We start from the raw sequence: 14,501 nt of genomic DNA, 5'->3' as shown, positions 1-14,501 counted from the left end.
TGTAGTTCAATGGAGATCGTAGAACTGTTGCAATAGTAATCTGTAGACATACTCGAACAAACAATGGTTAAGTTTCCTAGGCATGTTATCAGGTAATATTTTCACGTTAATATAAATTGTCACGTATTCATCAAACTTTTTGCGTGACAAACAGCTTCGGTTTTGTTGCAATGAAGCAAGTGACATTTTATTCAAGCCCTGCGATGACAACAAGGACAGAAACCTGAGGATAATAAACAAGCAATAATAGCTTGGAGTATTGTCATGGGTCAAAAGTTCGAATTAACAATAAAAATAACAAACAAGCTTTATTGAGAGTTACCAGTTAATGTTGAACACGAAGGTAAACACTGTGGATATTTAATTGGCCTGCGGTTCACAGCATGGTATACAGGCACCGAGTGCCGACTGGCAGTTGTTAATTAACCGACAGCCTGTTCTGACACACACTCTTTATCTGATCAGTAATACCCGGTTGTAATGCACAACACCTTAATGCTGTATATGCAACGGTACATAATGGGTTGGAAAAATTGTAGCTTTCAAGTGTTGTCAGCTAAATGTGATTGGCTTAAAACTGGTCACATGACTTTATCACTGACAACGTAGGAAGTATTAACATGCGTCATATACAGGCGTTTAAGATGTGATCCATGCAAACAAACAGTGCGAGAATACTGTGGAATAGAAAAGACACCAAAATTCCACACAGAAAGTAGAAACAACAGCTGAACGAAAGCACGTGTTCGAAGTTAAGATTGCGTTGATGTTTTGTTTAAACATTGTCAAAGTGAAGAAATTCCACTCAAAAACTGTGTATGTTGGATATTCACACATTGTTACTGGTGGGTGCTGGTGATCACTTGAAACGACTCCCCCAATCCATGACCTTGTCTCTCACCTTCAGAAAAGTTTGTTTAGCCTCCTCTTTTTTTACATTCCACCCAACATCCAAACTCTCCATCTGAAAATAACAACAAGAATCAAATTGATTTGAAATTAATAAAACTACCATGAGGATATTCAATTAAATCCAAGCTGTTTTTTGGACAACAAATTTCACAACGAGAAATATGAATTTAATTCCTCAAGTATTTCCAAAAGATCAAGTTTCAAAAAGTTGCATAAAAATAATTGTTTGAAGGTACAAGTGACGAAAAGTTAGCAACTTAAAAACAGTTACCTGGGGCGGCATGATGAAAAGTTCAACGTTCGTTAAACAACCAAGCTCGTTAAAATTGATTTTAACGAGGCGTTTACGAGCGAGGAACTCGGTACAGAAATGATTTTCCGAGCACATCTCGTTAGGATCTCGTACAAGGGCGCAAAGACAACTATAGAGAATGCGTCACTTTACAGGAGAAAGGGACCTTTGCGTCGACTTAAGTACTATGTTTCTGAATACGAGTTGCGTAATTTGACATAACTTCCTCATATGCGGTATAGAATCTTGAATTTACCCCACAATATTTTGTTCGTTTACATCATTTAGGTAAGTTTACGATAATATTTCCACATAAGATTGAAATTCGTTACCCAGCGCGCATTTCATTTTTACAGGTAAACTAGGATTAAATTCACCCGCTAAGTTGCGGGGAATAAGACTTAAAGCACTGCCAGTATCTACAAGAAAATTAAGTTTATGATTCTTATCAAAAATGGTGAAAGTGCTAGAATGTTTTTCGACGACCCTGACATTGTTCACCCTTAATGAGAGGGACGCTGACCGTTTTTCTGATGATTGAAAGAAAATGGCGGAATACAATTATATGCATGCGAACCTTACCTGTTGTGACAATAACAAAAGTCGGAAGGTGGCGCCTGTGAAAAGCGCGGGTCGTTGAAAGTCCCGTCCGCCATTAAAGTTTGTTTGTCTCGGGCGTGGTCGAGCAGTAAAATCTCGGCGCTGTGGTGGTCGATAATTGTTGTTGCGTGCGGCAAAGTTTCCGGGCCTATGATATCCGCCATTTTGCCCTCTTGGTGCCTGAAATCGGGGAGTTGCAGAATTTACAGTTTAAGCCGATTTTAACGCCTGTAACTCTTCGGTCATTTCCCTTAGACGCCTCTCTATGTTATCATTTATTACCATTTGAGTGCTGGCAAAAATGTTTTTGGAATCCGAGACGTTATGTGGAACATGCTGTTTATTAACTACTTGGTGTGACTGAAACTTACCTGGTTTGCTAAATAACATTATGTACCGGGTGTCGATTTATGCCTTTTTCACCATTCTAAGTGTTCGACACGCGACGCCACTGTTCGACACGGGCGGCATGGATAAATGTTAAGTTACCGGTATGCAGTACCTCGATCAGACAAACGCTGTAGTTATCAACAAATTTCCATCAATTAGATTACTATAATAACCTTATTAAGCCTACATATCGGTCACGCCAATCTTGCAACATTCACATAGATTTTCCTATTAACATGTAGTTCAATTTTTTGCCGTAGATGCTGGTGGCAAAAGTGGTTCGAAGACGTTGTTACCAGTATAAGTCGTTTAATTTCAAACCGCAAACAATTATTTGGGGAGAAATTTGTATTGCGAGTCACTATTAAACAACAGCATTTAACTGAACGGTTACGTAGAAAACTTAATGGCATAATCGTTTGGGATCCCCAACCAAAATATTTTTTTCTGTTTAGATGGCTAAATAAACCAGCGAATAAGCGCGTTACACATAAAACTAACCATTGTTTCCAAACATGAAGCATTGTTACCGAACACGTGGCATTGTTACGGAACAGGTAACATTTTTCACACAATCGGAACTCAAAAGAGACATAGCAGACTTTAACATGCAATGTTTTTTAATTGTTTTGTCGTTATTTTAACGTGATGTAAGTACAACAATTCTGTAATCGAAATAAGCCTGGTCGTTCTCATGCGTTAGTTACCAGATACGAGACTTTTACTATTCGACACGCACGACAATTTTTCTCAAGATGTTAGACACGCAATAAAAAATCGATGCCCTGATTATGTAATAAGGTTTTTCGGCCAATAAATCAACTGACAAACCATAGTCAGGCCCAAATATCATTCTGATCTGTCATGAAACAACTTATTTTCTAATTTTTCCGCATCTGGACATCAATCTTGGTAATTACCCAAGAGAACTTTCATGCGATTTAAAAGTACACTTGGACGCTTATTTTCCAGCGCAAGATCGTGAAATAATTCATGCACTTCCGTTATGGGGTTACTATCAAATGCCTTCAAAATCGCTTGTTTTAAATCACCATAAGAGCGACGACCAACCTTACCCAAAATGACGTGACCAACCCGTTAAGCTTGTTCTTGATTGAGGGAAAAATGGTTAAGTTGAATTTGTCGTCGTCAGATGTTATTTGATGGTTCTGAAAAATACCTTCAACGGTCGCTAACCACAACTTTACAGCATCCTGCCACATTGAGGGTAATTTTACTTTCGCTGCCATAGTTGTGAAAGGTGCAGTTCGGCTAGAGGAAAAATGCGGTACGGACACACCAGGATAACAAGGAAACGGTGGCTGACCCCGAGGCAAAAACATGGATGCGGCCTGGTCATTAATTCCAGGGGGTGCAAAATAACTCGAGCGAGGCTTAGGTATTGAATATGATGATTCGGGATTTGCAGTGATCGGTCGTAATAATCGTGTTTAACAATGCGGCGCGGCACTCATGTCTGACATGTCTGCCTAAGTAGCTGCGTGAGATATAGCATCGAAATTACCTGGCGTGGTCAACTGATCTGACTTTCCAACCCCTTTTAATTTGATCGCACTTTTTATAAATTGGGGAGTTACACCAGAAGCCATTTGCGACATAATTAAAGCACATAACAACACGTTAAATCAGAAGGTTAAAATGTCCATTTAAATATCACGTCGGGGTCACCAAATTTTAAGTAAGGCGTTATTTAAAACGTCTACACAAAATAACAACACTGCCGTGTATTTGACTCCTGATAAAAGCGCTACTCAGTAACCCAAAGTCAAACGATCAGTTTAATATATAAATACAGCACATTAGGGTTATACAGCGCATTAGGGTTATACAGCACATTAGAGTTATACAGCGCATAAGAGTTATACAGCACATTAGAGTTATACAGCGCATAAGAGTTATACAGCGCATAAGAGTTATACAGCACATAAGAGTCATACAGCACATTAGGGTTATACAGCGCATAAGAGTTATACAGCACATTAGAGTTATACAGCGCATAAGAGTTATACAGCACATAAGAGTTATACAGCACATTAGAGTTATACAGCGCATAAGAGTTATACAGCCCATAAGAATTATACAGCGCATAAGAGTTATACAGCACATAAGAGTTATACAGCGCATAAGAGTTATACAGCCCATAAGAGTTATACAGCGCATAAGAGTTATGCAGCGCATAAGAGTTAAACAGCGCATAAAGAGTTACACAGCACATAAGAGTTATACAGCACATTAGAGTTATACAGCCCATAAGAGTTATACAGCGCATAAGAGTTATACAGCGCATAAGAGTTATGCAGCACATAAGAATTATACAGCACATAACAGTTATACAGCACATTAGAGTTATACAGCGCATAAGAGTTAAACAGCGCATAAGAGTTAAACAGCGCATAAGAGTTATGCAACGCATTAGAGTTGTACAGCACATAAGAGTTATACAGCACATTAGAGTTGTACATCACATAAAACTTATACAGCACATAATAGTTGTACATCACATAAGACTTATACAGCCCATAAGACTTATACAGCACATAAGAGTTATACAGCACATAAGAGTTATACAGCCCATAAGACTTACACAGCCCATAAAACTTACACAGCACATAAGAGTTATACAGCACATAAGACTTATACAGCACATAAGAGTTATACAGCACATAAGAGTTATACAGCACATAAGAGTTATACAGCACATAAGACTTATACAGCACATAAGAGTTGTACAGCGCATAAGAGTTATACAGCACATAAGACTTAAATGTTTGACTTTCCTTTAAACAGTGTTGCTAATCAGCGTGGACCCATTAAAACAAACCACGCCAGTTCTGTACTTTTCCTCGAACTTCCCCGAAAATGTTTTCAGCTTCTTCCTTCGTCACGTTGTTTGGACTAATGTTCAAGGATTCCATCTAATAAATAAATCTTGATGTAATTAAACATAAACCTACCAGTATTAGAACTGTAACAAAGACCAACTTATTTGAACTGCAACAAAGACCAACATATTTGCAGGTAGAAAACACACAACTGTATGTAGTGGTTAATCTGACATGATTGGTAAGCTGTGAACTGATGGCATTAATAGTAAACATGTAATCAGTTAAATTTGTTTTCAATTATAAGTGATTAGCACTGCTAGCATGGTGTAAAGCTGTAAATTTCTTCATTAGTCTGTCACAAAATGCTGAAAATTCAAACTTAGTTGTAAAATTCTTGAATGTTGAATTTTAGTATTTGTAAACACAAAAATAAACTTCAACAACCAGCCATACAATTCAGTCAAGTTACCATCTAACAGACTGATATTCTACTCATGTATGAAAGATGCTGGGACTCCACTTATTGTAACTTACTGGATCTTCCAACTTTGACAATTCTTTTGCCAATGCATTTAATCCATTAGAAGTAATTCCACAGCTAAACAAAATGAGGTTCTTCACTTTAGCCAAACTTTTTGACAGTTTTTTGCAGCCATCATCACCAATAGGGTTTCCAATTAAATTGACTTTCTGAATCTAAAAACATTCCAAGTTAAGCATTTAAAGGTCAACTTCAGGGTAAACAAACAAATAATAAACTGTCGTCAAAAACCATAAGTGAAATTTTGCATCAAAGACAAAATGATAAACAATCGAGATATATTTTTAAATTATTTATTTTTCTAAATGTGAAAAGAGCAATGTCATAATAAACACAAACCAAGCAGTGAACAGATATGTGCGTGCAATCAGCAAAACATTGTTGTTACCAAATTAAAGATTCAAGATAAAAATTAATGTTGTGACCAGTTTTGTTCATATCAGTGTTAGCATCATGTTAAACTTCAAACAAAACTATGTAAACATATCTGTGTCCTTTTTCTCTTGTAACCAATAACATATTGATTCTGATACAAATTTAGTATTTTGAATCTTACTGGTTCTGGTAGTTCGAGCAAAGCTGAAGACAGATGTGGAATTCCTTCTGATGTTATTCCACAATTACCCAAGTCCAGTCTCTGTACTTTGTTCAAACATTTTGCTATTTCTTTTGCACCAGAGTTACCAATGTTATTTATATTGAGATAAAGTTCTTTCATCTAAAAAAAAAGATTAATATGAAAGCAGCATAAAATAACTATGCATGCTTGAAATAACTATTGACGTTTTGAGCCAAATTTGCATTTATAAAATTTTGTTCAATAATTATCAGCACAACATGCTGTAAACATCATTATTAATGAGAAAAGTTACTGTTATCAAACTAAAGCTTCAAGTTTTGTTCATTTCAGTGTTAGCATTCTGTCAAACTTTAAACAAAACTAGATAAACTTATCAGTGTCCTTCTATATTGTAATCAATAATATCTGGACTCTGATGCAAAATGTAAGTGCATGAAACCCATTCATATCATTCATGAAAGGTGATAGTTTAACAATTAATTCATTGGGAAAGTGATACCAAAGTAATGTTCTCAGAAGTAACACTTCGAGCTGGTAAACCTGTTTTTACAGAATATAGCAGTGAACTAAACCAGAACTAAAACCTTACTGATTCTGGTAGTTCGAGCAAAGCTGAAGACAAATGTGGAATTCCTTCTGATGTTATTCCACAATACCCCAAGTCCAGTCTCTGTACTTTGTTCAAACATTTTGCTATTTCTTTTGCACCTGAGTTCCCAATGTTATTTCCAAACAAATCAAGGGATTCCATCTAAAAAATATTTAGTATGAATGCAACATAAAAACACTATGTATGCTTGAAATAACAATTGATGTTTTCAAGCTAAATTTGCAAGAGTGAACTTTTGTTTGATAATTATTACAATATGCTGTAATGATCCCAATTGATAAGAAAAGTTACTTTTATCAAACTAAAGCTTCAAGATCACATGAAAGGTTGTCATCAGTTTTTATTTTAGATATGTGTTTGCAAACTTTCAAAAACTAAATAAACATATTAGTGTCCTTTCCATCTCAACCAGCAACATATTGTAGAGGTAGCCTAATTTTCTCATAAGTAGTTCAGTTGAATACAAGTTACATTATTGCAAAACCTTACTGGAGCTGGTAGTTCGAGCAAAGCTGAAGACAAATACGGAATTCCTTCTGGAGTGATTCCACATTTACCCAATCCCAGTTTCTGTACATTCTTCAAGCATTTTCCAATTTTTTCTGCTCCAGAGTTTCCGATGTTGTTGTTTTCCAGAGAAAATGATTCCATCTGAAAGTAAACAAAGTTGGGCCTATGGGCGACAAAGATATTTTAGGCGAGTTTAATTAAAGACAGTTGTACCCATAGCCTGCTGTCAAAATGTAGCATGGCAGTGTGCTTTGCATTGGCTTTAATTTATAAAGTAAGTTAATATCTGGCATTAATATGCCAGTTTTGCAAGTGCAAATACTACATAACATGTGTTTACATTTAGGACATCACAGAAACATAATAAGACTTACTGGTGTATCTAGTTTGGCCAAAGCAGTGGCAAGATTGTCCACTTTAGTCACTTTACAACCAACAATCTGAAGTACTTCAAAACAATGAAGAATTTCACCCAAGCAAAGAAGATCATCATTGCTTATATTGAAGTCATCCAGAATCAGGAATTTAAGCTGAAATAAAACAAATGACTACAGAATATACAAACACTCAATAATAAAAAAAGTTTAAACCTTATGTGGACATCCATTTTTTAGCGAGTCCTTAATGCAATTCAATGTTTCTAAACATGATTTGTTGGGATGGTTTGAAGACAATGTAAGTCTTTCTGTTAATGGAATGCACTTTGCAAGATATGGTGCTTGTTCGTCATTCCACTTCTTTAACCATAGTTCATAAATCTACGATGGAAAAAGTTTAATTCTGGAACAAATGCTGATGACATCAATGCATATGGAACAAAAAATCACACTGGCTAAACCAGAGGTCGACAACCCATGACTCTGGGAGCCCCATGTGGCTGTTTCACTCCCCACTTTGACCCCATTCAAACCACAAGCTTTTTTAGGGAAAATACACAAATAAAGATAAACTTCAAACTTTTGGTGCATTCGGGTGTTTCTGTATGTTTTGCAAGTTCACAAAAAATTGTGATGTTTAATTTGGTTCATGTGTATTGGAAGGGAAAAATAATACTTGCCAACACACGTTCGTGGCGTCGAGTTTGATGTGGTTAATTACAAAAGATTCTAACTGGTTCTTGGCATGTCAGGGGTTGCCAACCTCTGGGCTGAACATTTACGAGTTAATATCACTGCATATACTAACATATATTAGAAAATATACACTCATGCAACTAAGCAATGTTAATCACAAACACATATATAAAAGTTAGGTTTGTGCTGTCAACAAGTGAAGTATCTTTGCATCAATAGTTTAACTGATAACCTCAACTAACCTCAATCTCATATTCTTCCACAAATTCTGCAAAATCTAGGAAGACATTTCCAACAACAGGAAAATCAACAAAGTTGAAACATGGAAATTTCTTACAATGTTCAAAAACTGTGCGGAAATTTCTCACATCCGAGGAGAAAGTTAATCCTTCCATGTTATATTCAGGACGTAAATATGGTTTGACCTTACTCATGATGACCTTGTTGTCTAGTTCATTTAAACATCCAAAAAGATGAAACCAGTCTGCCAAGTTTGGAAGGTCTGGCATATTCTCAAGAGGTTTTGCTATGTTTACAACAACATCAGACAAAATGCTTTGCTTTCCCGAAATCGTTTCCTGTTTTTGATTTTGTTCAGATTGGGTCAGTTTCTTGGCCTGTTCAAAAATGTCATCATTGCAGAGACCAAAACAGAATGTGAGAACATTTTTCCATTCCCCCAATACCTCAGCATCTTTTAACTCCATTTCCATCTCATCCAAATTCATGAAGAGAATAAGCCTGAGTGCAACCAACAGTTCTTGCCATGAGCGATGCACAAAGAAACTTGTTTTGTTTTGTGTAAAAATCCCCATTATTGGATGCATTTCAACATTAGTATCAACAAATGACTGTTGATCCTTCAACGGAATTTTAAACTTCTCCAAATCACTTTCAGAAAACATTGTTTTCTTGTCATGAAATCCTTTCCAAGCCAAACCAGCAAGCTGTTCTACAGCATCTACATTGAAAGGGGAAGTACAATGTTTTGTTAGGGTGTATGTGTTTAGCATGTCAACATATATGCTGGTAATCGTAATTGGTTTTGCACATTTATTTCCTGACTTAATTCTTTGCAGCAAGTAATGAAGGATTATCAGCATTTTCACAGGCACACCACAGTTTTCTAACAGTGTACAGTTATCATGTAGCATGGCTTGAACTTCTTCATGTTGTTTGCCACAAACACGCTTAGTTAGTTCTTTCTGAGCATTTGAGCTAAGACCTAAGATTTCAACAACAAACTCTGGTCGGTATTTTGGATGGGCATCCATAAATTCTGTCTTTCTGGAAGTAACCAGCTTGTAAGCATGGGGTAGAAGAGTTCCATTTAAAATATTAAATATAAAAGCCATAGGTTTGTATTTGAGAAGAGGCGAAATTGGTTTGTAGTTTTGTTTTAAATTTTTAGTACCAGCTTCATCCAGCCCATCTATAAGCACTGCTGTGTTCCGATCTTTTAGGATAAACTTAATCAACTCTCCTATTGCTTTTTTTCCTAAAGACAGACTTACATTTGCAATAAGGGGGAAAAAAAGAAAGTTGTACAAATCCGTTTTCCGTTCAAAATCGATGTTACATATCTTTATGTAGAATATAAAAGAAGCATTTATCAAACATTTTTTGTCTAATATATGCTTCAGAAGAATTTGTGTCAAAGTACTTTTGCCAACACCAACTACACCAACAACTGCAATACATTTGCTGTATTTATCAACATCTGCTTCACTAATTTCTTTGTGTTTAAGTTTTTCTTGTGCTTCAAGTTTTGCCTTATCAAACATGTTTTCCACTGTAATGTCACCTTTGAGTCCACTTCCTTGATCTATTAACTTAGCCAACCGTTCTCGACGTTTTTTTGGATCTGTTTCATCAGGATTTGACCCCCCAGAATATTTAGCAAGGACAAGTTCAACTGGATCCACAATCCTCCCATACTCTTGACCACATTTTAGGGAAGATTCCTTCTCAGCATGGTTTCGTAATTCTTTCTTGATATCCTCAACTATAAACATGTGATATTAGCAATAAAACCAATAAATGTTTTGGTGAGCTGCAGACAGACCGACTGCTCCAATAGGTTAAAACACATAACAGCTCAAATCAGTGACCTTGTCTGTAGTTCATTTAAATACAACATCTTGCTACATGTAACTGGGGATTGTTATGAATGAATCTGTGAAGTGCGATGTTTACTTAGTGAGAACAATATTGAAGGGTTAACTTCCACATGCGATTTCAGATAAGGTTAACTTCACATATTTTTGTAATTTAACATTACGTTTTAATTTTTTTCATGGAAAGTACAATCAGAACCCATTAAACCATTTAATTTAGCTTATGATATATTTTGCAAATATTTAGTTGGATATTTCACTTAAAATCAATGCTAACATCATGTATTCCACACATAAAGTAATGTCAATTTCTGGTTGACTGTGATCTGGTGTGACAATAAATGAAAACCATTCAACGTTTGAGCTACAGGCAGTTGAGACATTGATACTTTTAAGTTAATGCTTATCTGATGGGTCCCAAACAACAGTGACAAACCACCAGCTGTTATAATAAGACCTAATAGTGTGATAAAATATGCACAACTGTCTGTGGGTCAGTGATTATTCTGGCTCGGTATATGACATGTAGAAATTTTATTCATTTTAATGTTAATTTCATATATACAATTAACATTAAAATGAATGAAATTTGTACATGTCATATAACAAGCCAGAATAATCACTGGCTCACAGACAGTTGCATTAAAGGGACCAAAAGACAAATCAATATGATGTAAATGTCAAAATTATTTTGATGATAATGTGTAAAATTCATGGGCTGAACTTTGAATAATTTTTTTTGAAAACGTCAAAAACACACATAAAAATTCTAAATTTATGAATTTTAAAAATTTTGTTGCACACTTCAAAAAGATACCCCTAGAGCAGTGGCGGATCTAGAAAAAATATGAGGGGAGTGATCGGTTCTGGTACCTAATTAATGAAGCCGTTAGATGCATTACAATTTTTTTTGGGACATTTACCATGCAAATTTAGCTTTAAAAAACAGGTAATGCATTACAGTAGTAAAATATCAAACAACTTCCGCGTAACACTAGACTTTTTAGTTGCTTTTGTGCATGTGCGCTTGTCCAGTTTAACAAACTACGCAAAAACAAACCCCATAATACAAAACATTACGATTGTGTTTGTATCCTCAAAGAGTATAATTGAGGTGGAATTGTTTTTTAACTGTGCCTACAAAAAATAAATCTGTAATGGTCTAGGATGTGGTCTTGCACCGCTAAATATACATCAATGTTTCAGCAGTAGATAAATATTTGTGATTAGCTACATATATTTTGGTGGAATCTTGTCAAACAATTGTAACTCTTACAGCATACAGCTGCTGTATAGAAATTATAGCAGAAATAAATAACTTATAAGGTCACGTTTTTGAAAACAGTTGATGGGTTATTGACCAACGGCACGTCAAACGATTTTTTCATAAGCGGTCATCACCACATGAATGCAGTGAGTCCAATCAATAAACAAAGCAGAGACGAACACTTGGTCGTAGTGTTCAATACTGCGTAGCAGAAATTTAACAACACTTTTACACCCCTTAAAACAATATGCCAAAATGCTGAGGGGGGTGTTCTGACACCAAACCCATCCCCCCCCCCCCCTAGATCTGCCACTGCCCTAGAAGAATAGCTTTTAGTTCTTTTAAAAGTATTTCAGGTAAAAATGTATATAATCTTTTATAATGTGGTTACTACACAAAAACATTATTATCATATTTATAAATGCTTTATAACCCAACTCTGTGCTTACCATTTAGATTTGAGCTGTTTGATGAACTTCCACCTGAAAAACAAATTACAGTATGAAACAACATAGAACAACATAAATTACATGCAAAACAACAGTTAATATATATTTTACGCATTAATGACGTCAACATAAGTTTGACTTAAATTAGTAAACTCCAAGTTTTCTGCACCTAAGAAATATTATCATTTGGGCTACGTCCAGAAATGGACAACCTAAATATATAAAAGTTTTGTACGTTAAAAACATACCTGGACAAAGTTTCTTAGCTGGAGGTTCAACAGTGTTCACATCACCAGCATTTGTGTTTATTATGACATCCTTAAATGTGCAATCTTTGAACGTAGAGTCTGTTTGAAACGTTGAAAGTAGTGTTAGTTAAAAATATTAACAATAAGTAACACAAAATTCAGTTACTGGTTGAATGTTTTTCTTCCGCCATTTCCGAAAATTCTCAACACCCTTTTTTTCACAATCTGAGAATATCGTTAATCAGGACTCTTGATTTTATCAGAAGGAAACTAATTTTACATCAAAAAACATACATCTTAATTTTACCTCCTAAACAAATAAAATTCATAAATTCAAACAAAGTTGTAACACTGGGATTTCCAAAATTCGATACATCATCAATCCATTTAGGTCTATCTCAAATTCCCGCTACATAGGACGATACTCGCCCATCAAATCTGCTAAATTGAATCTACGTTGACGACTGTGAGCTGGTTGAGTTTCGCTTCGCCAATAAAAACTCAAATTTACAAGCTGCAATAAAACTTGTCGTAAATTCGCTCCGATTTATTGCACTGTTGTTGGCAAGCAAATCTTTTGACCTGACAACTTTTCACACTAACATGCTGACTCATAAGTTTAATTCAGTTAAACATTGCACGCATCTTCTGGGGCAACACGCGTGAAATATAGAAACTCTATTTTAGTCACGAATTTTGCACCGAATGCTACTTGGTCTTAAAATCTCTTTGATGAGAATTGTTTTTTTTCTCTTTGACGCCTCCCAACAAAAGTGCTTATTACACCAAATGCAGTTCCATGGGTAAACTTTCCTTTGCGAGAAAAGTATAAACACTCCAAAGTACGTCACTTTAAGGCCGGGTCCACACAGAAACTGTCGCGAGCGTAGCGTACGCTCGCGCGCTGGCGCATTGGCTTCCACACAGAGAGAGAAACTTTGGGCTGGCGAGCTCGCGCGCTGGCGGAAAGAAAAAATCGGCGTCCTCACTCACGCTCGGCGTATTTTCGCTGCCAGTTATCACACTTGGTCCTTTGTTTTGTATGGCGTTTAAAAACGTGAGAAATGTGCTGTTTATTACCGAAGACATTACGGCCGTGGTGAATGCTGGTGTTAATGATGAGAAAGTGCTCAAAGGCAAAAAGTATTGCATTAGTCAAAACCATCACCAAGAACAACTGAAGTATGTTTGGCTGGTTTTGCACAACTCATGCAATGACCACATTCAAAAGGCCCTGTTTAAAAACTTTTGCCTGCATCTACAATGGAACAATAACACCAAATGAAACCTTTTTATTTTGTGGAATTGACTAAAACACAAATGAACAAGTAATACGAGAAATGAAATGAGAAGTTACTGGTTTGAAATCAATGGCGGATATTATGATCATTATGTTTATTAGTACTTTAATCACTGGAGTAGTTGTCATGGTGAACTGGTATTCTTTCATGTTATTGAATTTATTGGGTTCCTTTTTAAATTTTTCTGAACAATGCTGCTGAGTTTTGGCAACGAGTGCTGAATAAACACAGAAAAATGTATAGGCAACATTGAAGAAAACCTCACAAAGAAATAAGAGCACACATTTTAGACAAATATACAGTATCATGAAACCATACAATGTATCACTTAATTAAAGCATCACATCACATGCAATTTTTAAAGCTAAACAGTAGATGATGCAAAAGATAGCTATACCAAATATAACAATTCAACATTTTGAAAACATGAGCAACCTTTATTATGGTATGATCAAAACCAGCAACATTTTCTTAAACATGTTGATTGTTAGTGGATGCATGTTCATATTCCAATGAAAGATACTTCACTTTAAAATAGAAAGGAGGCTTGCTCAAAGCATTTCAAATAAAACCACATGAAATACTGCTCCAAAAGATATTGAAATCATGTCTAAATATCCATTAGTTTATTGTACAACAAAAAGCTGTTTGGTTTTTAGGTGAATTGGCCAGCAAGAGCACAATTTACATTTTCTATTTAAACAGCTTTTTCACTAGCTAAATGGAAATACCTAAACTATGCAAAAGCTGGAACCTGGAAGATAT

General features: G+C 35.7%; 1 protein-coding gene and 1 pseudogene across 3 annotated transcripts; both read right to left on the bottom strand.

Annotated features, from left to right (window-relative positions):
• Window positions 1-2,014: 2,014 nt before the first annotated feature.
• On the bottom strand, window positions 2,015-3,444 carry LOC145906867 (uncharacterized; annotated as a pseudogene).
• A 531-nt stretch (window positions 3,445-3,975) lies between these two features.
• Window positions 3,976-12,742, bottom strand: LOC145905816 (NACHT, LRR and PYD domains-containing protein 14-like). Of its 3 annotated transcripts, none has more exons than XM_082993108.1 (12): window positions 12,602-12,742; window positions 12,436-12,534; window positions 12,188-12,220; window positions 9,041-10,359; window positions 8,597-8,971; window positions 7,872-8,039; window positions 7,656-7,811; window positions 7,261-7,422; window positions 6,751-6,912; window positions 6,138-6,299; window positions 5,575-5,736; window positions 3,976-5,130 (listed from the first exon to the last, which is right to left on the bottom strand). In XM_082993108.1, the coding sequence occupies exons 1-12, from the start codon at window positions 12,624-12,626 to the stop codon at window positions 5,026-5,028; spliced, it is 2,928 nt and encodes a 975-aa protein (XP_082849234.1). In that variant the 5' UTR covers window positions 12,627-12,742; the 3' UTR covers window positions 3,976-5,025. The 3 variants fall into 3 exon arrangements, with proteins under 3 accessions (XP_082849234.1, XP_082849235.1, XP_082849233.1); XM_082993109.1 differs by having other exon boundaries at window positions 8,597-9,315; window positions 10,159-10,359; XM_082993107.1 differs by having other exon boundaries at window positions 8,597-10,359.
• Between the last annotated feature and the right edge of the window lie 1,759 nt (window positions 12,743-14,501).

This window comes from Ascidia mentula, chromosome 6 (assembly GCF_947561715.1).
Source record: "Ascidia mentula chromosome 6, kaAscMent1.1, whole genome shotgun sequence".
NCBI classification, from domain to species: domain Eukaryota; kingdom Metazoa; phylum Chordata; class Ascidiacea; order Phlebobranchia; family Ascidiidae; genus Ascidia; species Ascidia mentula.
This window is presented reverse-complemented; position numbering and strand designations above follow the sequence as displayed.